Source organism: Hippocampus guttulatus, chromosome 8, assembly GCF_054856545.1.
Source record: "Hippocampus guttulatus isolate MCC_2025c chromosome 8, RoL_Hgut_1.0, whole genome shotgun sequence".
NCBI lineage: Eukaryota > Metazoa > Chordata > Actinopteri > Syngnathiformes > Syngnathidae > Hippocampus > Hippocampus guttulatus.
In genome coordinates this window covers 16,215,363-16,239,618 of record NC_141268.1, presented here as the reverse complement: position 1 = coordinate 16,239,618, position 24,256 = coordinate 16,215,363, and the positions used below count along the sequence as shown (strand labels likewise).

At 41.8% G+C, this 24,256-nt stretch overlaps 3 protein-coding genes across 6 annotated transcripts; 1 reads left to right on the top strand and 2 right to left on the bottom strand.

Annotated features, from left to right (window-relative positions):
* Positions 1-125: 125 nt before the first annotated feature.
* rassf1 (Ras association domain family member 1) lies at positions 126-7,495 on the bottom strand. Of its 3 annotated transcripts, none has more exons than XM_086118883.1 (7): positions 7,254-7,495; positions 5,107-5,571; positions 3,942-4,066; positions 2,740-2,844; positions 1,419-1,701; positions 1,226-1,341; positions 126-624 (listed from the first exon to the last, which is right to left on the bottom strand). In XM_086118883.1, exons 2-7 carry the CDS (start codon positions 5,372-5,374, stop codon positions 475-477), a joined length of 1,047 nt encoding a protein of 348 aa, XP_085975009.1. In that variant the 5' UTR covers positions 5,375-5,571; positions 7,254-7,495; the 3' UTR covers positions 126-474. The 3 variants fall into 3 exon arrangements, with proteins under 3 accessions (XP_085975009.1, XP_085975011.1, XP_085975010.1); XM_086118885.1 differs by having other exon boundaries at positions 1,226-1,284; XM_086118884.1 differs by having other exon boundaries at positions 5,137-5,571.
* A 1,818-nt stretch (positions 7,496-9,313) lies between these two features.
* cyb561d2 (cytochrome b561 family, member D2) lies at positions 9,314-12,433 on the top strand. Its single transcript, XM_086117902.1, has 3 exons — positions 9,314-9,734; positions 9,824-9,861; positions 11,038-12,433. Exons 1-3 carry the CDS (start codon positions 9,602-9,604, stop codon positions 11,539-11,541), a joined length of 675 nt encoding a protein of 224 aa, XP_085974028.1. The 5' UTR covers positions 9,314-9,601; the 3' UTR covers positions 11,542-12,433.
* A 6-nt stretch (positions 12,434-12,439) lies between these two features.
* Positions 12,440-24,104, bottom strand: rad54l2 (RAD54 like 2). 2 transcript variants are annotated; one of them, XM_086117900.1, is made up of 22 exons: positions 23,965-24,104; positions 22,971-23,207; positions 22,527-22,821; positions 21,916-22,052; positions 21,674-21,814; positions 21,198-21,433; positions 20,916-21,098; positions 20,417-20,550; positions 20,138-20,334; positions 19,681-20,023; positions 19,412-19,589; positions 19,116-19,313; positions 18,887-19,005; positions 18,560-18,675; positions 17,881-17,980; positions 17,566-17,771; positions 17,320-17,492; positions 17,030-17,226; positions 16,708-16,892; positions 16,085-16,174; positions 15,922-16,014; positions 12,440-15,115 (listed from the first exon to the last, which is right to left on the bottom strand). In XM_086117900.1, exons 2-22 carry the CDS (start codon positions 23,155-23,157, stop codon positions 14,136-14,138), a joined length of 4,488 nt encoding a protein of 1,495 aa, XP_085974026.1. In that variant the 5' UTR covers positions 23,158-23,207; positions 23,965-24,104; the 3' UTR covers positions 12,440-14,135. The 2 variants fall into 2 exon arrangements, with proteins under 2 accessions (XP_085974026.1, XP_085974027.1); XM_086117901.1 differs by lacking the exon at positions 23,965-24,104 and adding an exon at positions 23,779-23,936.
* Positions 24,105-24,256: the final 152 nt, after the last annotated feature.

Below are 24,256 nucleotides of genomic sequence, written 5' to 3'. Positions count from 1 at the left end.
TACTTTATTTAATAATTAATGAAAATTAAAAATCGTATGCATTCAGTTACATTACAGTGAGTTATCTGACTTAAACCACACCAACTACCAAACAACTCACTATTATGAATAACCAAAAGACCAGATTAGATATCATAAATTTATTAAACACGCACACACAAACACGCATTTCCACAGGTTCTCTAAAGTGCCAAGTTGTGAGGTGTGTTGAACTAAACAAAACTACAATGATATAAAGTTTACACACTAAAGGTGGTTTTGAACTAACTATAAATAATATAAACAAAGCAGCATTATTCTCAGAAAAAAATGGAATCCAGTTCAACGATTCACACTGGTATTACTCACAAAGAAACATGAGATAAAAGTTTAATATTCATTGTCTCTGCACTTTTAGTAAACTTTGTTAAAAAATGTCCAAGCCTGATAAATTTCCCTTTGTTACAACCCCCCAACCCCGCCACCACCCAAACGTCAAGCAGGAGCAGTAATCCTCGCCATGGCCTGCTTCATCATGTCCCGGGTGCGAGCGTAGCGCCTCACTATCTGCCGGACATGTTCCTCTTCCTCACGCTGTAGTATACGCAGGAAGTTGCACAGCTCTGGAAAACTGAAGGCATCCCACTGTGAAGAGGAACACAATTTAAAGTACTCATACTCAACAGGTAGGCTGTAACAAAAAGGATATCAGTTGGGAAACAGGTGTTGATTTAAATGATGTGATTCCATCAAATCAAACCAAATTGAATCGTTCCACTTCAATGTGTTTCTGCACTGTTTGTATTTAAATATCTGTTTTTAAACAAGTATGCTGTATATGCATTTCCCATTATAGGCTCTGCTATGTGTTTGTTTTAAACACTCAACATGTAAATTCCTCTGGTTTTATGTTTAGTTTGACAGTAAATATCAACTGGGCGTGGTTTTAAACATCATGAAGGCTCTTTTTCGAAGACTTGAATCCTATTTGTCAAAGTGCTGCTATAGTGAAATGAGTTCAGAAGAGTTTCAGAGTATCTAATATCAAGCTTGCACTTATAACACGGGGAGTCACCACTGGACTTCACAGCCCAAGTATTTGTTTCAGCCTGTCGCAGATGCGGTATTAAGGCCAATGTGAATGATCAGAATCGTGTCACCTGTGCCTCATTCTGAGCCAGAAAAAACTCTGCCGATACATGTACATTTACCTACAGCCGTTATCAGGTTTAGCGTATGATCTTACGTTCACGTCGCCGCTCTCGTTCTCTTTGAGGACCAGACTCAAGACTTTTTCACTTGGTCCTGCACACAAGCGCAAATAGAGGGGATACTCGTCGTCGCTCAGTTTCCGCATGGACACTAATAGAACAAACCACACCATAGAACAGTTGTCAGCATATAGTCGAGCACTGTTTATCCCGACTCAAAGAGCTTACCGTGGTTTTGTCTGTCGACGCGTTCAAACAGGGCAAACTTGGCTGGATTGTCCACAACTGTGAATTTATTGAGCAAGGCCTCGATGACTTCTCGTACCCGTGTTTGGGAGCTTATGTGCAGGTGCTTTGCAGAGTCTTTGGGGAGATAGAACGATGTCCGTCGCGTCAGCCGCCGGCTGTACTCGTGCTCCTCCTGTGTGGGGCTCCGGGAAGGTGGCAGGGTGATGGGACGGACTAGTTCAAAGTGGACTTTAATGAAACCGGTGTAGGAGCCATCTTTATTCTTCAAAGGAGGACAGATGAACAGATGATTATTTTTTTAGATTATTTTCCTTTCATTCAATACACTTTTAAAACTGCTGGGTTAAAAGTAACCCAAACTGGGTGAAATACGGTAACTATTCCAGCGCTGGGTCCAAAAGGTACTGAGCCCCAATTGCCATGTCCAACAGTGGCATAAATTTATTTGAACTTCAGTCAACAAAATTTTCCAAAAAGGCAACCAGCTTCACTGTTTTGGTCCACCCCAAATCCAATCTTTAATCCAATCCGCAGGTTCAAAATAATTAACCCAACCGTAAAAATGACCCAATGTAATCTCAAAATCCACAGCCATTCAAAATTCACTGTAACCTAACCTGACCTTCTCTAAACTTTTGAATCCGTATGTCTAGGTGTTCAATATTTTTTCAGTACTCTTTATCAAGTTGTACACATTTTGGTATCATGAGACCAAAATGACACAGAACGATTGATCAGCGTTACCTCACGAAGTGTAAGGCTTTCAAAGAGGTTGCTCACAGACTGAGGGGGAAGTGGCCACTGAGCTTAGTGCGACACAGCGTGTCATCAGCAGGGTTGCAACAGAGATACAGAGGAATTGGAAGAGTCACACAAAAGCTCACAAGTGGACCTCCTTGGAAATGTACTATTCTGAAAGTAATATAATGTTCAACAGTTTCATTATCAAAATTTGAAAGAAGGACAAATTAAGTATATTTTACCCGAAAGCCGAATACACCAACATTTTTGTGAGTAGGGTATATTAATATTTAATGCAGAGCAATATATTCAATTATTTCCATCGTGGGTGTCTGTGGCTGTGACGAGCATCTGCCATACAAAATCTGCAGAGTAACAAAACTGACATGACGTGGAAATCTTAAATTAAGTTTTATAAATTGTGAGTTATTTGTTGTCTGTTAATAAAAAACAAAAGCGCACAGGTAGTAAAATATGCTCAACTTCCCCCCCCCCCCACATAAATACTACATCAAACTGAATGAGAGATGCCATAATAAAAGAAAAGAAATGATCTCACCACCACCATGTAGAGATTGCTGTTAATCTGGGCATTGTACTCCTTGACCTTCTGATGAACTTCGCCAACACTTAACTCCTGTTTGCGCCAGTCAGTCTGCTCATCCTAACAAGAAACCAGCAGCTTCATTTTAGTAAAAGGAGAAAATCTGTCTGGATTTTTGAAGATTAGAAAAAGCAACGCAACAGACTAAACACATAACAAATATTGCTTTTGTTTAAAAAAAAAAAAAAAAGAAAAAAATCACCATCTCCCTTTTGACCCGGTGACGGAAAGATTCACATGCAGTAAAATACAGCTCAGCTGGAGAGTCACTGAGCGCTACTCTGGTCCTCGAAGTCATCGCAAAGGTTCATGTGCAACTTCTCAAACGAAAACGCTGTGACACTGACCACTCTGTGCTCAGTGTTTTTCTCCTCAATCTGATTTGGACACCACACTAAAATGTGCTCCGCCCTGACCATAAAATAACCGCCGTAAAAAACAGCCTGTTCAACGGCACGTTATTGTCCATTGTGAGGTAGGAGAGCGATCGCGTGCCTCTGATATTGCACGCATTCATCCGTTTTGTTGTGACACCTGCACTTTCTGATCTAATGATCAAATACAATCGCTGTATCAACTATTTTGCTTTTAAAAAGCGAATAATCGCCGTAAGAAATGGTCACTTTCACACTACCTTTACTGTTGTGGTTGTACAATGGATATAAAAAGTCTACACACCCATTGTTAAATGCGAGTTTTTTGTGATGTTAAAAAAAGAAAAAAAACCCTCAAACCAAGATAAATCATTTTAAAACTTTCTCCACGATTCATGTGAGCATTCATCTTTATAACTCAACTGAATTCATTCTTTTCAACAGAGAAAAGCTATCTTTTTAAATAAATAAAAATGTTAGTTTTATAATAAAGTGTGGCTGACGATCAGATGTCAGCTGTGAATAGGTTCTATTTCAACAACAGAACAGCTGTTTTACTAGCGTGTCGTCAAGCCATTGTCTCTCATCAACACTCTCCTTAATGACATTCACAAGAGATGACAAAAGAATGAAAGGGCATAAAAGGCAACCATGGAGGACATATGGTCGCACTATACTATCGGTACGGCGCTTTGATCGATAGTGCCATACACAGAAACAATTGTGTAAAGCATCTGATTTGAACAAAATGCAATTGAAAAAAAAAACATTTTTGCTCCTGACCACATTTGTGTCTATCTCGATGGAGTCGACTGAGGGATCCGCCTGCCCTGCTGGCAAACCTCTGTCTGCACTGCAGTCCAGCTGGATGAACGGTCGACATCTCTGGTGACAAGTGTAGCTGCAATCTGCCGAGAGAATGAGAACACAACTTTGGCTGTGGGATCCTAATGCTTCATCTTAAGCTGTACTGGAAATGTGTTGAATTCAATTTGATATGCTCCAAATCACTTCACACATATTCTCGTGATGCATCATCGTCATCGTCATAATCAACAGGGCTCCTGTTTGCAGGAACGTGATGACTCAACATGACGAACAGGCCTGTCATTCTGCCCAGTTTGATGCAGATTTAGTCCTTCTGTGCTTTATAGGTCATCGCCTCCAGTGCACAACTTGGCTAACTATTGACAGATCAACCTCGTATACTGATGTGATTTTATTCAACAAGAACCCACTAACACACCAAATCACAAAGTTTGAAAATGGCTTCAATTTAATTTAGAAGCAAATTTTGAAGCAAGTTGGGCTTGTTTTGGATGATTGTAATGCATTTTCCATGTTTCAGGTTCTATTAACTGTACAGTATTTTATTACAGGTTTTTCAAATATCTATCCTATCTTTTCACTTGAATGATATTGGAAAAAAAATTGCTTGCTTTTTGTGATCTCTAGGTTAGATTGTTATAATCTATTATCTATGACCAGGCTGCGATAGCCAAACTCTCCCTCAAATTTAAAAAGCTTCTCCTTAAGCGCTGACTACAAGAAGAAGAGATTATCATCAGGGTACAAGTTGGGCAAATAAAATTATTTATATTTACTAACCAGACAGTTCTAAGCCTTATATTCATCTTTTTTCTTGTACTTTGGCTTTTTCCCCACAATTTTTTGTTGCTGTCTGATGTCAAAAAAACAGTAGATTGGATTATTGCTACACACTGCTCCATTTTACACTCCAAAAATTCGCTGCTTGGACACTGACTATGACTTGAAGGACTCGCGAGAATACAATGAAGACAGATAACATTTTCATGATCATTATTTTTCTTCTTTAAATGAAATTAGTCAGTGACAACGTAAGATACGGTCGGTCTGCAGGGTCACCATAACCAAAACGTTTTATTTCTGAATAGAAACATGTTTACACGATATGCGCAGTACTCACTAGTGCAGCGTAACGCCTGCTTATACAGACCCCAGATGAATTCTCCACACAGGTCACACCAGGAGAGGTGAGTGTGACCGTAGGGCTGGAAGTCGTGACCCGCGCCGGCATCTCCTGACGGCGCCTCGATGCTGACGGTATCCCCAACTAGACGGACGATGTGGAAGTGACTGGCTTGACTTGGAGCGACGCGTGGCCCGGGGGCCGCCAGCTCGATGGGATCATGTACACTGAGATCCTTCAGCTCAATCAGCTCACATTTAGACATTCTGCCCCAGACCCAGTCACGGGCATGTCAAGTTAGCTCTCGCTGTCCGTAAACTTGAGACCACATCAGCATTTGAGGACTCAGTGAATGTAGTTGAGCACGTCACATTCATGTGTTTATTTGGGTGGAAAAAAGCACAATGTTTGGCTTGGATGCCAGCTTCGTGTACTGCGGAGAAGCATGGGTCACCACCAGCCCTGAGGAGATGAAACAAAGCAACTGCTTGAAATCATGCACAAACTCACGCAAGAGTGCATCCTTAAATGCATGAACCGCAACACAACATCTTCCACTCTGAAACGTTCACTTTTATGGCATCGGCAACGCAGTTGGAGACATTTGTCGTTTATAATGTAAGTGTCACGTGTGCGATAATAACAAGAGATTAACTTCTGTTATCTGATATCAGGATTCATGCGAAAACATCAAAAAGTGGGACAAGATGATGAGGATAATCCTGCACAATCCAAACGTGACCCTGGATACTATTCACTGCTTGTGACTGACTGGAAAACCGACATGTGCTGTATGTTGGGGACAAAACAACAGAAAAGCAGGTCAAAGGAGTAAAAAAAAATCCAACCTCAATTCGAGGATTTTAGGGGTCCCAACCCTGAAATGTTAGAACATTTACAGTACGTCTTTAACAAGAGTGTGAATTATTTGCTTTTTCGGGGGATGTTGGCTAATCTCTCAATTTTTTGAGGAGTAATATGCTTTTTTTTTTTATCTATTCAGCATTTCTGGGAAAAACTACTAATGCATTGCATTTGCTTATGAAGTTCTTTTGAAACATATGTTACAATTAATTATGCAAACATCACTTAAAATGTAGGAAAATAGAACATATCGATCTCATCATTGTATACAGCGAAATATTTAGTCTAATACTCTGGTTTTTAACATATGTCGTGTTGTGCTGGTGTGATTGATTATGTTGCCACTGTAACATCTCTTGCTGAGATCCATTTATAAATTAAATTTCGAGGCAAAAAGGATCGCCCTGTACACATTACAAAAAGTGTTAAAATGAAATCAAGTGAACTCCGATTGATAAATGAATACATCTGGATAAATTATAATTTAATGGAATGTTGAATTTGCTCATGTGGGTTTGGAGAAGTTTATGAATTTTATCACTGGAATTTGGGAAATCGGCTTCCTTCAATTCAACAACTCAACAGAACAGAACATCCATTCATGGGCTTCTCATACGTATTTGACTAATTAACTGAGCTACGATTACATTTTTGACTCAGCATTTCTCTTGCTCAGAAGCCAACGATTCCTTCACAGGTTTGGTGGCCATATATAACAAAGTACAGTACACTGTACAACCGACTAAATGTTAAAAAAAAATTAAAAATAATAAACTAGCTCCCATGTCATTAAAGGACATGTGACCCCATGCAAAAGTGTGCTCATCTTGCTAAAGCATGCTCATCATATGGAGAGCGATAGAAATGGATTGTTAAATGCACTTTGTACAGTATGAGCGACTGCCTACATTCAACAAACAGACTTGATGCACTCTATCTGCTCATTCTACGTGTGGAACTTGGCGGCATAGTTTTCAGTGGGGCTGCATTGTGAGTTGCATATGAACAACCCGGGATCTATTAGCGCCAAGTGGGTCACTGCACGGTGCAGTTATACCAACCAACAAGAGAACACTGTAGTCCTGCACCACTTTTTGGTATGCAATCGAGTGTTTAAAAACCTGACACGTGTCGAATAAAAGTTTAGAATGTGCTGTAATTTCGCGCATAAATTGCAAACACTCGGTGGTTTTAACAACCCGGATTAAATTTGAAACAGGATAAAAACAGGGAAACACGCAAAACCCCATTCTCTGATATATTAAATAAAAGAATGTTACCTTGATTCATTGATCAATTCATTCCCGGAGGACTGAAGTGGAGACCGATAGAAGGCAATTTGTCGAAGAGTTCACCGCAGATGGTCCTTTTCGCGACACTCACTCACCTCACTTTGCGCATGCACAATGCGAGTATGTGGGATTACTTTCTAATCCCGTCTGCCTATCCAGCATCCAATATAGAGAGGAATCCCCCTCTGTCGGAAATCCCTGAAGAAAACACACGGCGTCTCGTCTTCTGATATTCAGCATATCCAGCAACCAATTCATCTAAATGCAGCGCAGCTAATAATCATCGCTCTCATATTTTAAATAACAAATGCACAATATTCAATTTCCGGAGGGAAAAAAAAATTAAAAGTCTGCTAAATATTTCATTTTGCCCCATTTGGACATCACTCAGAAAGGAAAACCCCCGCAAGGCTCCAATATGGAGATCAGATCTGTTATCAGCAAGGAACCGGTTGTATTACAAATACAATCCTATTTTTTAAATTATTGGTTAAAAAGATCTCTAAATTATGTTTACTTTCATTAATTGTATTTCATATATGGTACAAAACAGCACATTAATAGTTTGCAAGATATTTTCCTCAATGGGGCGGTTATAATATTAATATGCATAAGAAGATTCCTTTGTGATCAAGTTTGATCTTGTATAGGACAAAATTTTTAAGGAGTGAAGTTGGATAGTTGGGGGAAAATAGTTGCAATCTGTTGACTGTCTGTACAAGTGTGTGCTGGCGGTACATAGTCACAAGTTTATTTGACAGTAATTGGAGCACAATAACCAGAGGACAGCTGACCAGTGAGTTGTTGGTTGTGGAATGGGTGCTATTTAGTCTGAGAAATGGTGTGTACATCCATTCGAACATGCAGTAGCCTCGGGAGCTGAATTTTATTGATATTTTTGTGAATGCAGACAATCCACCAAGAAGCAATTCAATAAATTAATACATTAATTCAGTAAAACATGCACATAGGCGAACGGTTTTTGTTAAACATTCTAATATACACTGATATGAACTTCCAGATAGAAATTTTTTGAAAAGTTGAGAGAACATTCATAGAACCATCCATTTTCTATAGCGCTTGTCGTCTTGGCAAGGTCACCATTGTAAAAGAGATGTTCTGTCGCAGATGGTCTTTTATAAAAGGTGGAATCATGAATAATAAAAAATACATACAAGATCTTGGAATATGCGAGGAAGAAACCCCCCAAAAAGCGTAGGGAGAACTAACAGCATACATTAATTAAGGCCCGACCTGAGATTCAGACCCAAATCGTGAAAAACGGAGGGAGTTGTATTATAGTCAGACAGATATGATGGACGCTTATTAGTTTTCAGATTAGTTTTTTGAATAGTACAACTTTAATGAATCAACTTTTTCATGATATTGTAATTTTTTTTGATGAGATAGATAGATAGATAGATAGATAGATAGATAGATAGATAGATAGATAGATAGATAGATAGATAGATAGATAGATAGAAATACACACAGGAATTAAAGTAATTAAAAATGATAAGCAATAGGCCTACATCTAATTGTCATCATAATGATGATCTTTGAGCATTTGCAGTCGTGGCAGTATTGCTATTCTGTAATGAATTCAATTTAAGTTAATTCAAACCTATTGGGCTTAGTTACACAAAGTTCAAAAACTGATATGATTGCTCAGAAAATACAATATTAGTCATTTGGCCAATTTCAATGAATTGGAAAAATAAAATAAGACACCTGACTGTTTTGGGGGGTTACCCGCAAATTGTTAACTGCGACTTTATTGTGACCCCCCCCCCCCCAATCCGTTAATAGCTTTTTTTTTAAAATCTAACCGGAAGTAACCGGAAGTTATTCCCATTGGTTTTCCAGGCATCGGAGAAGGGTCCATCTGCAGTCCCGGAGGAGGCCGATTCAGGGAAAGGTAGATTTAGGCAAGTAACTTTGCGCCAGATATGACTTGATAAAATAATTTAAATTCCCTATTACAATTAATGAACATTACACTTTTATTTTGAAAATTTACCACAGCCACTTCCGGCGTCTGTCGACCATTGCCTAAAACTACCTCCTCCGAGTCTGCAGCTGGATACTATTGGAGGGCATCGCGCTGCCAACACACCATATCAAATATGACCATCATTCATCACACGTCATCTATAATATGACCGTTTCTTGATCTTGTAGATTTGCTTAAATGACCTTCTCTATCCTTTTAATGGTGATGGTTTTCCTTTGACGTTACCTTTGATCCCGTTTCGTTTGGAAACTCTGGGTGACACGGTGGAGTTTGTGGATTGCTATAAATCGCCCACACTGTACCGTACAATATTTTGTCGAACATGGCCCACGGCAAAGAGACTGAAGCTGAACCTCGACTGTTCGCTTTCGCCCGAGTAGCTTCCGCAGTGTTGACACACTTCCTCGGCATAAGCCTCACGGGCTTCGTCGCTCTTCTAGCGCAACCTGGTACAAGTGAGTGAACCATTTGGTTTTGTTTTTTTCACACGTGTTCTTCTTCATGTCTTATACGTACCTTGACCTGTTGGTGTAACTTTTTACAGGTTGGTTTTCCTGGCATCCTTTTCTCATGACACTAGCAGTAAGTTGGATAGATTCAAAATTAGTTTTTGAAACGCGTGACACATTTACAATGCTGTGATTGATCAATGGGGAACATAGAGCACGTTTACTGCCTCACTGCATCTTATAGTGGCAGCTGAACAGTATCTGAATGCAGGATGAGGGGGGCAAAATATTAGCAACGCATGCTTAAAAGCAGTTGTACACTTCTGCAAGCCACAAATTATAATAAACAAATTGTTCACATATATACCTAAATGCATCACTCCATTCATAATTTTACATGAAAATACAGTGGTTCAAGTGTATTTGTTTTCCTGACCTGTCTTTTCATTAACTGGTTCAACAAATTGATATGGTATTAATCCATTCACCCCCCCCCCCCAAACACACACACACACACAAAAGATATACTGTATTTTTTAAAGAGAGAGAGAGATGAGAAAAAATCTATAGACGTTTTTCAAACTGGTTTTATAACGTTCCGCCCACATTAAAGACATGCCGATAGGTTAATTGAACAATCTAAATTTCCCTTGGGTGTGACTGTGACAGACGTCAGGAGTTCAGATTCAAGCAGAGATGGGCGGTTTACCACGTGATTAATTCTGCGGTAGCGTCTGATCCATGCTCCTCGCAAGTGTTTTCATTTTGTATTTGACTGTATTTCCCATTCCAGGGCCCCACATTGAGCTTTTTAAAGTGGTTAGCACTGTTGAGCCACCATGAGCTAAGTTATAATGGCCCTGTCAGAACTGGCACTGGGCCTCTACAGTTGTTATAATATGAGATGTCTCAATAATGAAATCATACTCCGTGTCCTCATTCTGTATTCTTTAAGCCTTTAGGAAAATACATTATTACTTTTATTTAGTTTGTTTGTTTGCATGTTATGTTCTGGCCCTTCATAGTCACCGAATGCCCCCGGTATAAACAGCTGAAGGTGCCTCAGTGACTGCCACTGTGCTGTTTTTTCTTTTCCACTACGCTTGAAATTCACTCGTAATTAAAATTTTGGCTCTCAAGGCAAATAACCGACCAAGCGACGACTTGTAATTTGGAAGACTCAGACTCAAGGTAACTAGCCGAATGTGTGCTAGAACCTTTTATTGGCTCTCATTACGTTGGGCAGGTGTGGCTGGCCGTTGACTGTAATGACGAATGCAGAGCTGAGTATCATTTTCTTCTGCCCCAGTTCTCCTTCTTCATGACTGAAGCCATCCTCCTCTTCTCACCCCACGGCTCCCCCATGAGGAGGTTTTCCCACAAAGTGAAACGTCGTGTGCACTGGATGCTGCAATGCGCCTGCGTAACGTGTGCCGCGCTCGGCCTGGCAGCCATCTTTTACAACAAACACCTGCATGGCAAGCCTCACTTCACCTCCTGGCACGGCCTGCTGGGCGTGATCACGGTGTGCGTGGTGGCGGTCCAGTCGCTGGCCGCCGTGCCCCTCATCTACCACTCTTTGGTCAAAGGCTGGTCGCTGGCTAAGCTCAAGAGGTACCACGCGACCTCAGGGCTTGTCACCTACCTGTTTGGCAGCGTCAGCCTGCTCCTCGGCTTGACTTCTGGGTGGTTCACCAAGTCGGTTGGTGATGCCACTTGGTACCTGGCGGCACTTTGTCCTATTCTTTGTGCCCTCATCATCATGAATCAAGTCACCAGTGCTTATGTGGCAAAGAAACGTTTCCAGTCCTAATCGGTGGTGAGAAGTAATGAACTCCGAATACATATCTTTGTTCATGTGCTTAAGTTGATTTTATTCTCGTGTGAAGTTATCAAAACGGGTATTCGATGTGATTGACTCGAACAATTTCATTTTTTTGTACTTGTGCATTTTTCAGAGTGTCCTTTTTGTCTTACTTAGAGGGGAAGTCGAATCAAACATGTTTTTCACAATATTCTGTTCTTTGGGGTGCTATGAGTCTAAACACTATATCCTGAGTAGTATTGCATTTGTGGAATATGAATTCAGTGACAAAATGCATCCGTTAACAATCTGAGGGGGTGGCCATTTTGCCACTTGCTGTCCAACGTTACATGACCAAACCCAGAAAACAGATTCATCGTGATTGGTCATTGCCTGAGCTCTTCGGCACTGTGATGCGTGAATGTTTTGTTCATACTAGTGGGGCAAATTATGACTTAGTATATTGTAAAGAACATTGTTGACTTAACTTCCCCTTTAAGAATCTTTCGCTCTCTCTTTTTTTAAATACACAAGTACTAGTACAGTACTTGAGTACATTGGTCTGAATATCGTTACTGACACTTATGCAGGGATTATGGTTTACACACAAAGCCATATACCTGTGTGTATTTATATGGGTAACAATATTTTTTTTCACTGTACACCGCCATTGAGTGACATGTTTCCACGAATGCAAATTTATTTCACAAAAGCCCTCAAATGGGTTTTGGGGTGGTTCTTGATTACAGTATGACACTGTGGACCAAAAATTGACAATGCTTTTTGACAAACGCTTACATAATAGCTTGTTGTGTGAAGTGTGCAGGCCAAAATTGATTGTCAGATGTCATTTTGTATTGCCTTTAAATTGACCCAAAGCTGTGTTGTTTATTAAAAAAGCTAGTCATGCAATAGAAGTGTTTTATTTTTAAAATAACATTAATAACATGGTCCTTTTCTGCTTTTGTCTACATGGCATGGATCCGCCATTTAAGTGAACAGAAGGTAATAAAAAAAAATAATAAATACATTTCAGAAACTACATATACTGAAATGAGAGAAGCTACTATTGAAAGAACATGTGATCAAATTATAAAAAGTAATTAAAAAAATTAAATATCCAATCCATAAAAATGACCCCACTGGACATGAAACAACAGAGTTAAACATAGAACAATGATAACCCACTTCAAATTCTAACAAGAGTACAAATATAGACATGGGATCTGCATCTTTTCCATAATCAGCCTTTCAGAGCCACTTTACAAGATTCCAAGACAGGCTGAAGAAAAACCATACAGCAAAAAAGATGTCTCCACCAGTCTACTGGAAACTTTTTACAGGTTATGCTGTTTAGTCTCATGCTCTCCTGTTTTTTTTTTTTGTTTTCTAAAGGCCAATAAAACCATCGACTCAACAGATTCCTAAGTCGAAACATCAGTGTGGCGTCAATACAAAAAAAACAAAAACAAAACACAAGGCTCGAGAGCAGCAAAGATCTAAACACACCACTGACATAACTACTAACACAGGAGGCAGTTGCAACTGGTTTGGTGGCAAAGCCCACGGCGCCACCTGGCCAGCCCGGCCGCAGTCACTCGTGGGCGCGAGTGTGAATGTTCTGATGCAGACGTAGACATTCAATAAATACTCGGACCACGATGGGAAACGTTTGAGTGGCTGAGTGTTACTTTGACTTGATCGGTTCTTGTTTTAGGAAACAAGAGCATGTTCACATTTCAAATCACAATGGTAACTAAGTAAAAAAAAAAAGAGCACGTACCAAGTTAAAATCTGGACACCCAAGACCTCTTTGTGTTATTTAAGGCTAAAAATGACAGAACACAGAGTGTGTCACTTGAGGGCAAGTTAAGATACATTCATTTGAGTGTTAAAAGGGAGGGGGAGTGACCCCTCCCAAAACTGTAGCAAAACAATGCAACTGTTATCTTCCTGTATGCCATAGTTATACACCTCCCTACACGTTCAAATGAATTTAAGTTGAAATATAAACAATGAGAATAACTGCTATATACAGATATCTACAGTTTTGTAATGAGTCACGGAACCACAATCTCTTTTCCAAATGGGGTGCTTCACTTTTTGGCAGACTCAAATATTCCAGTGGATTTTTATTTATTGATATTTTTTTAATGTTTGGGTTGTGAAATTAGTCCGTGGCCACGGTGAGCGTAATGAATTTTGCGCGGTGTGAAATAAAATCTGTCGGGAATTCGGCCGGTGAGTGCTGCTACAAATACTTGCTCCATTTCACAGCAAACCCAACAAGACAGTTTTATTCAGCATAAAAATGTGTTACTGACTTAATAACATTTTTAAAAGTGCATGAGGATTCCCCTATTGATCAGGGAAATATGTCTCTGCGTCGCTGTTGGCACAAGGAATGCAATCAACTAAATGAATGGCCAAAAAATGAACATCATGGAATATTGAAATGAAGATGTTTATCAGAAACAATGAGGATATACACAATTCACATGAGTCAGGGTTGTTTTTAGCAGAAAAAACATTATTTGTCGAATCGCACCCCAGTCCAATCAGCCATGATTAACATTTGTATCGAACAGCCCCTGTGTGAGTTTTCAGTGTCCAGTCACCTCTATGACATCATCATCGGAACTATCGCCTCCGTTCTCCGCACTCTGATACCTGTCCGGTTGGGTCAGAGCCGACCCAAACAGGCTGCATGTGGGATTGTTGAAATGGGAGAGGAAGCCGGACGCATTTGAAGCAGAGTTTACCGTGTGGAAACCAGCTGACCCGGCGAGGAGAGGGCCGGGGAACATCCGGGGTTCTGGGAGCAGGGACTGGCTGTAGTTGAGAGGGAAGCCTGACGAAAGCAGCCCCGTCACATTGGGGCTCATCAAGTATGGTGGCAGAGAACCTGATGCCAGTGAGGAAGTCGTTGCGGATGATGATGATGCTGACGATATGGGGATGGTGTTGGAGGACGAAGAGTGGGCGGTTGATAGAGCTGATGCGCAAGGGGGAGGAAGTTGTCCGTTGCCCGGTGCGGAAGGGAACATGGTTTGCAGGTCTGCCAGTGTTTGTCCTGGTGCCTGAAGGAATGAAGGTCCACCGCTTCCACCCATCAGAAGAGGGTGAGTCATATGTCCCAGGCTCCCTAAAAGCGAAGGAGAGTTCAGACCCACTGGTGGAAAACTGAGCCCACTGGAGTTCATGGACAAGCCGGGGAAATGCGATGTAGCCAGAGTCCGTTTGGCCATGGCGCTTTGACTTTCAGTATGCCTGCGTTTCACCCCTTGCGTCTCTAAGCCCGAAGTCAGGAGGTCGTCGTTGAGTGGTGAGCGGAGGTCCGGAATCAGACTGCGGCCATCTCCCGCAGCTGTGACGGACGCATCCAACGGGGAGGAGAGTTCGTTCCCCGCGCCGCCGGTGGCGTCGCTGGTGGACGCCGTGTAGTGGCTGAGCTCGCGGAGAATCTCGGAGCTCAAGGGAGACGAGGACTGGTGCTCCATGTCAACTTCGGGTGAGTGCTGCAGTTGTTCCCCGGGGGAGGCGCAGCCATTGCTGAGTGGATGGATCGCAGAACGCTGGCTATCTGTAGAGGAGAGGGACATACACACCATTAAAAATTAACTTTTTTTTTGGAGATACTAGTGATGCAACTCCAGTTTTTTTTTAAGATATTAGCCACCGTTCTGACAACTCTTGGCTTTGACTTGGGGGCAATGATTCTGGTATCACTGGTGGTATTCGGGCTCACCCTAGTGGTACGTGAAAGAATCATTGCCCAAGTACAGTTCCGAATTTAACTTTGTGCAATTTTCCCCACATTGAGGCGCAGTGTTCATGTTCAAACTGCATAATGTCACTGTAATTTGTAAGAATATTACGTGTGGTGACACTCGGAGTGCTCTGTTTTTTTTAAGATGGTACTTGCAATACAACAGCAACTGTGTCTGTTGATGATGTGACAAATCACCAAATGTCAGATTGTAAGGGCATCTTTTGTGCATAGGCCACTTTTGGTCACCTCACGTTATTTCTTTATGTTCATATTCTTTTGATTTGCATGTATGCTTGGAATCATTGTCATGCTGAAGGTTTGGGCACCAAACTGACTTTGGAAGTGTTCATTTAGAAGTCTCTCCATCCTAAAGCTCCAATTCCGGGGGGAAGAAAAATGAGCCCAAAAGCATGATGGTGCCACCACAATGCATCACTGTGGCTATGCTGCATTACCAAGGTGACATTTTGCAAAATAACAACCCCATCAGTAAACATGAGGAAAATATGAATTCAGCCACTGGCGCAAAAACAACCCCACTCGCCTCCCTCCACACAGAATGATGACAGATGGAACCCGTAGTTTAATTACAACAATAAATCAAGATGCATTTGTACCTCTTGAAACAGCGGTGCCCGCGGCGGATGGTCTACTGATTTTTCCAGATCTAATTGCAAAAATTCTTCCATCATTTGTCCTGATGTAAGTACCTGTGGACAAGAAAACGCCTGATGATGGACTCAGTACACATTTAATGACTAAAGAATGAATTGCATCTACCTTTAGATCCTCTGATGACATGGATGCTCTCGCCAGCGCGAATCCGAGCTTGGACATCTGTTGTACTGTTGGCTCCTGGGATGAAGATGTCTACAGATGGAAAGACGTGGAACATGAGAATACATATTAGGGCCAAAGTGAGTCATTGAATATCTCAAACATTTGAATACAAAAAAGTTCAATGCAAAATCTCTGCCTCGAAGCTTTGCAGTGATCAGTTTTCTGCATTGACTAACATTACTGCACATTCACGCTCCACGCGATGGTGGAGGAAATACAAGACCTAAAATGTCCAAAATCTGGTGTCATTTAAAAAAGAAAAAGTAAAGTGCATTGTGTCTCCTGCAAAGCAGAATGAACTGACACGCCACAACAAATATGCTAACGCATTCAATAACAGCCTAATTCTGCTAATTAGAACATATCATAATAGGTGAAGGATAGAGACAGCCACTTAGCAGGCCAGGCACTACCTTTTTAAAGCCACACACACTCAAAGTTAAAGATGTTAGAGTGGAAAGTGAGGGTGTTGACCCAAAGTGAACAACAAGAATACCTGCACCTCACTTGCCCTTTATTTTTTTTGTCAGTATGATAATAGATTGTAAAACAAGACACGGTACCTGTTGTGGTGACAATCCGCTGAACGTAAACTCCAGCCTTCTGCAGGAAATTGACTGGTAAACTGCCAGGAGAGCTGCCCCCCGCCATGCCCATGACAACCTGGCGAGGCATCATGGGGATTGGGGTCGACTGGATGGGCCTCACACTTGCTACTGGCTTGTCGTCAGGCCGGGCCATTGGACGCCTGCAAATAGCAACATTGAAATGAATGAGCTGATCAGCTGACTATGACTGCGCTAAGCGCGGCAAAGCAAGCCGCCGCGTTTGAGAACTGCTAGTCAGATGACATTAAATGCAATCAAAGACTGACTTGAAACCCACCAGCCACGTTGACTGAATGCAGATATGTTTGCGAGCGCGTGGTTGCCGGTTGGATAATAAGGGGCATAGGAAGGTCGAGAGTAGGGCACGGAAGCTCGTTTTTCATCCTCGTAGCTTTTTTTGGCCGCTCTCTTCTCCGCTTTGGTCAGTTTGGATTCCTTCCGGTCCACTAACAGAGATTCATGTTGGAAAGGTTGCTGTGTGCACAAATGGAAAGAAAGACATCTTCTCAATGCATCACACACACCGTGCAGTATATCAGCTCATCATTCATAAAATAGTCATTGTACTTTGGTGATGAGGTGTGGGTAAAGCTGACAGGCTGCATATATGACTGGCTCATCTTCCAAAGCCCTCAGATTGATCTTGCTTGCTTCAGGTTCCTCTTCGACAAAATGCAACAGTGACTCCACTTCCTTTCGGGTAAAGTTCAGCGCCGGGTTCAGGTCATCCACGACGCGGTCTGCAATGCACGGGGAGGTCTGTGTTTCAAGTAAGTTACTCTCCGAGCATGGAAATCAATTTCAATTTCTTACCGGACATGCTCTGTTTGGAGACCTGTCTGTCATAAATCTTCTTCTCCAAGGTAAAGTCACAAACCAGCCGGTAAATGTAACAGGGTTTCTTTTGACCGTAGCGGTACACCCGACACACGGCCTGGGCGTCATGACACGGGTTCCAGGAGGCGTCGAACACAACAACACGGTTCGCTCCAATGAGATTCACACCCAGGCAACCCGCTCTGGCAGAAGGACAAAAGTTGGTGCAAAGATGTACAGGTTTTAGTGCCTGTCAGTGGGCGGAAGGAAGGAGCTTAGGGAAATGATGCAGGAAGAATGTGACACACACACCTGGTAGACAGCAGGAAGAGGAACGATTTGGTGTTCTCCGGGTCATTAAACTGATTGATCAGGCGCTCTCTTTCTGAAGATGATGTGCTCCCATCCAGTCCTAAACAAAGACACGTTTTTTTTTTTTTTACAGTCTAACGGCAGTTACTCACCCCCCACCCTCCAAGTTCAGTGCTTCTCAAAGTGTGATATGCAGGTTCCCCTTGAGTGGTAATCAAATGGATCACTGAATGAAATGTTCAAAGTGTGCATTATGTTACACTGGCTCCAACTTTTCTTTTAATCCAGTAGGGTACATTTTTGAGTACAGTTCAGTTGTACGTAATAAGATAAGATAAGATAAGATATCCTTTATTTGTCCCACACTGGGGAAATTTACAGCCTCCAGCAGCAAGAATGTAGGCAGAAAGAAGAAGAAAAAACAAACAAACACCGTTCAATTAAGTGCAATATAAATACAAAATGGATAAATCGCAGTCCTATTTACAGTTGTTTTCCACATCATTTAATTATTATTAATATTATTGTTGCCATTTTTTATTCAGCAGCCTGACAGCATGTTTACATACATTTGCAGTCAACCGTTTAGAAATGGTTTTGTTCAAAGATTCATTATGGTGCGTACATTTTTTAAAATTCTAATTTTATGCACAATACATTCTCAGAGAACAGAACTTACGATAATAATTGTGATTGCGAACCCAGTTGGGGTTCTGAGACTCGGCGGTGTCTTGTGATGGAATGGGTCTCTTTGATAAGAAGTCCTCAATGACTGTCAGGGTGGACAAACTTTGACTGGCAATGCAGGAGGAGATATCGGAAAAAGTGAGTGAGCTGTGGACACTATTTAAGGAATGCGTTACATGTACAGTATATGACTAACTAGCACACGTGGCTGCTCGCTTAAGCTCCAAGACATGCCATACATTTTCTTTTCAAATCTTACAGAACAAAACTGCTTCGTGGCCGATTGGTGTTTGATTTAACAAACACCAAAGCGACTTACCTGAAGACCAAAATCTTGTCTCCTCTTCTGACGCTCTCGTCAATCAAATGAAAGAGTAGCACCATTTTGGCTGAGTGTTCCAGAAGTCCTATCTGGTAGTTTGACATGAGTTCTTTTGCCTGTGAAAGAAAGAAGCTCAATATCGTCGAGAGCTTGTAAATGACCATTGGGAGTTTTTTTTTTAAAGCGGTCACTGCTGCAGCGAATGGTTAAGAGGGTCACATCATACCCATTCATAAGTAATGACTTGATTGCTTCGATCCTGAGAGGGATTGAGCAGCGGCGGAATGTTGTTGGCTTTGCTGTTGTTGGAGTCTGACACTTTTCCTTTGGGACCGCCGGCGATGTCGTCGAGGTCCAGATCCTGCTCGTTTGCCTGATTCTCTTTCTGTACAGTTTCAAAAAGCACGTCCGGGTGATTCCAGATCTAGCGTGAAGATGGAAAAACACAGTTTTATTGATGAAGGGCGTACAATGCAATCCTACGTGCCACATTGGGAGAAATTTCTGATTTTCAAGTCTTACCTTGCAGCATACACAAAAGGCCTTGAGCGGGTTCAGACCAAGCCAACCATTGTTTCCTGCCTCTCTGAAGCGATTCATAAACTCAGTATAGAGTGCTTTCTGTATCGGAGATAGCCGGACCAAGATCACATGCTCCATCTTAATGGGAAGCTGGTGTTGCAGAACATCATGGCCTCGCCTATCAAGCAGAAAAAAAAAAATCAGAACAATTAATGTGGGTCGGAGTTATTTTTCTTCTAAAAATAGACAATTAATGGAACCCTGCTCACCTCTGGACAAAGCCCTCCAACAAGCTGTGCAGCACATGGCTACGGTAACGCATCAAGCGAACATCGTGAGGCGTGCTGTCCATACATTGCCCGTTCAGAATGGGGCGCTCAAACATATTGCTGAACTCCTGGCGTGTGCCTAAGAAGTCCGGCCGAACAAAATCCACCATGCACCAGTATTCAATGAGATTGTTCTGTAATGGGTAACCTGTCAGAACCACTCGGCGCCTCGAACGGATATTCTTCAGAGCCTGTGACGTGCTGGCATGATAGTTCTTAATGCGATGGCCTTCGTCACAGATCACCACGTCTGGCCCAGGTCGTAGAATGGATTTTTCAATACCTTAAAAAAATAATAATAAGAAGAAGAATAATGACACAAGCATAAATATTTGTTTGCACTTGTATATTAATCACACATTGGCGGTAGTATTCTATACTGAAGAGTTTTGCTCACCTTTCATGAGTTCTTGTTGTCTATCTTCCTCATCTAGATCAATGATGACAGGCCCCATGGGCTTCTTTGATTTTTTCTTTTTGCCAGTAACAAAACTCTTCTTCATTGTTAGGAGGCGGTACATCTCATAGCCCATCAGCAACACGCCTCCATTTTGGCTCCAGTCCTCCACCACCTTTGCCCGAGCTGTCGTGTTTCTGTGGGACACACATTGAAGATGCTAAACATTTCAAACATTTGACACGGGCCAATTTATGTGTATTGTGGTGTGCAACGTACCTGTGCTCATCGTTCAGGATTTGAACTTTGAATGTACGTCCAGTAAACAACGTGGGGTCGGTCTCGGAGGAAAGCACTTCCTGTGGTGGAAGCCACAGGTTAAATTCTGCTAGCCAGTTCTGAAGTGTGTTCACCTAAAATGAGAAAAACAAAGAGATCAGAGAGGAGTTGGAGCAATACAAGTACTGAAGTAATGTCTAACTATCCTGAAGGTAGGAAAAATATGTGATTGGGCAGGTGTGTAGAGCAGAGTTATGCAACAGCAAGAAAATGAGACAATAAATATTGTGGAGGGGCGTGGCATGGGTTAAGAAAGAAACCATTTTATTTTGGTGCGGATCTGGATAGGTTGTCAGGTTGACAAAAGTGGAAGAAAATATTCGATTTGTACTGAGTTATATAATTCAATACAGTATAGATAACTCAAGACAGGAAAAAAATGAGTGCAAACACGTTGAAATGAAAACATGAACAGACAATATGGACTCTGATTACTCACAGGAACAATAGCCAAGACAGTGTGAGCCTCAGTATTCCGCAGCAGGATATCAATGAAGGAAATGACCTGCAGTGTCTTGCCAAGTCCCATGCTGTGAGCGAGGATGCAACCAAAACCACTGCTGCTCTTGTAACGCTCCAGAGACTCAATCAGGTTATCATACAGAAACCTGATGCCGCCAATCTAGGGAATAGATGAGTCGAAAAATGTCACATTGACACCCCGAGAGGAAGCGCATTGGGCTTTTTGGCAGCTGATGAAGAAAGCACACTGTGGACATACCTGGTGGGGTTTGACAGCCTTGGCCAGCTGTGGCGCTAGATAAATGTCCTTCTCCTCCGCGGGGTGGTTAATATTAACCAGCACGCGGCCCTGGGCATCAGGCAAGTTCAGAGCATCATTGATGTGCGCTCCACTGCTCTCCTCTGTGCCGGCAGGGCCACCGTCATCCTCCTCATCGCCCGACTCACTGCTTATCTGCAGGGCGTCCTCGTCCCCAGAGCTGAGTTCAATTATATCTGTGCCATCAATAAACAGAGCATAAGGGGCTGCCGCATCTACCATATTTCCCCCAATAGTGCACAGGGGCATTTATTTATTAAGTTGTAGACAGCGTCATTAAAATAAAATGATTTTATTAGCATTTTTCTAGATACTAGCCAATTGGTCTATTTGAGGTGGACTGTTTTTTTTATTAAAGTGAGGTAATAGAGTTGAGGGCACAATTAGAGAGCACCAAGACCTATGATCTCCATTACCATCTCGCATTGCAAGCTCTGGGAGTTTTGGTTCCATGTTTTCATCTTCATCACCGCTGCTGTCCAGGCAGATCACATCCTGCTTGCCGAGAAGAGCGGGGACCAAGTGAGACATCTCTCCCAAAAAGGAAGTTGGGTCCACTGTTGGAATGATGATCATCAAAAATGCATCGTCTTAGTCTTATTTAAGTTCTCTGAACAATGATAAACAGTTATTTAATGACTGGAAAATAGCCATGAACCTAGGTGCGACTCTAATAAAGTTGGAGCTGGTGTAGGGAAGTCTTTCCTCTGTTGCTCCAAACGCTTCCGTCTCTCCATCTCTTCCTGTTGAGCAGCTTTGGTTCCAGCCTCCAGCTGGTCCTCGTTCAGTAGCTTTCTGTTGGAGTCAAACAATAACGTATTTGGTTTAAGAAGTAGTAAGATCATAATACTAATTGAAGATTTAAACAACTTTTGTACAACTCTTCATAACAACAACACTCTCTGCTTTTTGGCGTGATACTAATACAATACATGCTGATTTATACTGTACTGTTTGTTACAAAGTATCTTTGACATAGACATAAACAAAGAAAAGTACAAGATTTTGCTCCGAACATAATAGGAGAGTGTTATTTGCCAAGGTGAAGTCAAGTCAGCATTCCTGAACTTATCTCTGTCAGGCCAAAGTGACTGTTCCATTCAGCCCCCCCCCCCCCCCCCCCAATTTTATGTGAAATTTGTGATTTGTTGGTTTTGTGATTTTATGTGGAACTGATCACTGGTCATTTTGTGCACTGATATGTATGTTTTGGAGGGGGTGGGGGATGTGAAGAACCGCAACATTAGGAAGTGTAAAACACATACGCACCTGATATTTTTCCTCATGTGTGCAGGTTTGGCAGGCTTGGAGGGTTTGGGTCGTTTTGAAGGCTTGAAAGGTTTGGTTAGTTTCGAAGCCTTTTGTTTCTTTGATTTGCTGGAATGTGTTTTGCTCTGACTTGATTTGCCAGGGCTGCTCGGAAGTTGAGAGCGAGAGGTTGGTCTGGAGGGCGCCCTCGACGACGGTTGGGATTCAGGCTGTGACGGTGGCTCCGAGGTAGCTGAGGTGGAGTCCCGACTTTCTTGAGATTTTTCATTCCTGCTGTGCGCACTAGCTGGTTTATCTTTGAAGAGAACAGAATATTAGTTTTACCTTGACTGAGTCTGATTTAAACAGTACTTATTTTTGTGTGACATGCTTTCATTAATGAGGACATCTACTATACTTCCATTCATGCTACCCATGAGATCACGAGAAATAGAAAACACTCACCCAAACTGTGTTCGTCATCATCTCCAAAGTCTTCATCCTCATCATCATCCCCCTCCTCCTCTTCCTCCTCATCCTCCTCTCCCTCATCCGTATCGCCATTGTCTTCCTCTTCATCATTTTCCTGAAAATCCTCTTCACTGTTAAGGCTAGCCTCCAGGTCACTTTCTGAAATGGCCTCTTCAGACATGGCGTCTTACGGGCTCTCAAACTATTACCTGCACACCTTCATCAGGGGTCCTAAAAACAAACACAAAACAAACAAATAACATAAAACACTGTCAACAATGTATACCCAGTGACTGGATATTAAAGGTTCAAATGACAAAGCTGACCATAAAGGATGAAAGGGGTCAGAAATTTGCGGATTCAGATTTAGAAATTTTAATTTCACAGTATTTTAATTTCCCAGACGTGTGGAGTGACATAATTATTTGACATTTGGTCTAACTTCCGGCTAAATTACACACGTTAACCATAACGTCAGTATAATACCATAATATTCGGCCCACGGATCGTCAAATTAATAAAAATATAAATGGATGAACTAATCACTGATGGCAACTTTCACGATTCCGTTTGAATAAGGGATGCATAAACAGCTAGCTGAAATATACACCTACAGCATCGATAGGTCATGAAACCGCAGAACCACACTCGCTGCACCTACCTGCTGCTATAATTTAACTACAGTCCAATTGTTTCCTGCCTCCAGCAGCAGACCAATACGCTAGCTACTTATAAAACAACACACGCAATTACAGCCCCCGCCCTCAACTATTCGCATTCAATTAAGCAGTATAATATTCACCTTTATTTGACAGGAAAATTCGTTTGCTTAAAAAAGCGGCTTCATTTTTCAATGTGGCAGTGAGAATGTATTTGTGCTGTGTGTTACGCTCGGGCAGCTAACGTTAGTCGACATCACTTATATGCTAACACTCTCGGCTAACTAGATGCGCTAACATTCCAATCATTGTATATTTTAGCAACATACCGTACGAGCATGTGCGTTGCGCGCTTCTGGAAATGTCGACGTTAATGCACAAGGGGACCGATCAATTTGTTTGCTGGCTAATTGTGAAAATAAAGCGATAAACGCCTCCCCTCATTTCCAATTTTCCCCAGTGTTACAGTGTTTTCCTTCCTTCAAGTGTTGCACCCGCCGAAGCAATGTTCCGACAATAAACTAAATCCTTTCATTGAGGATGAAGTATTCCGTTATTTGTGTGAGTTATATTTCTTGAACGAACCGCATTGTTTTCTACGTGACGGTTTTTAGTTTAGTA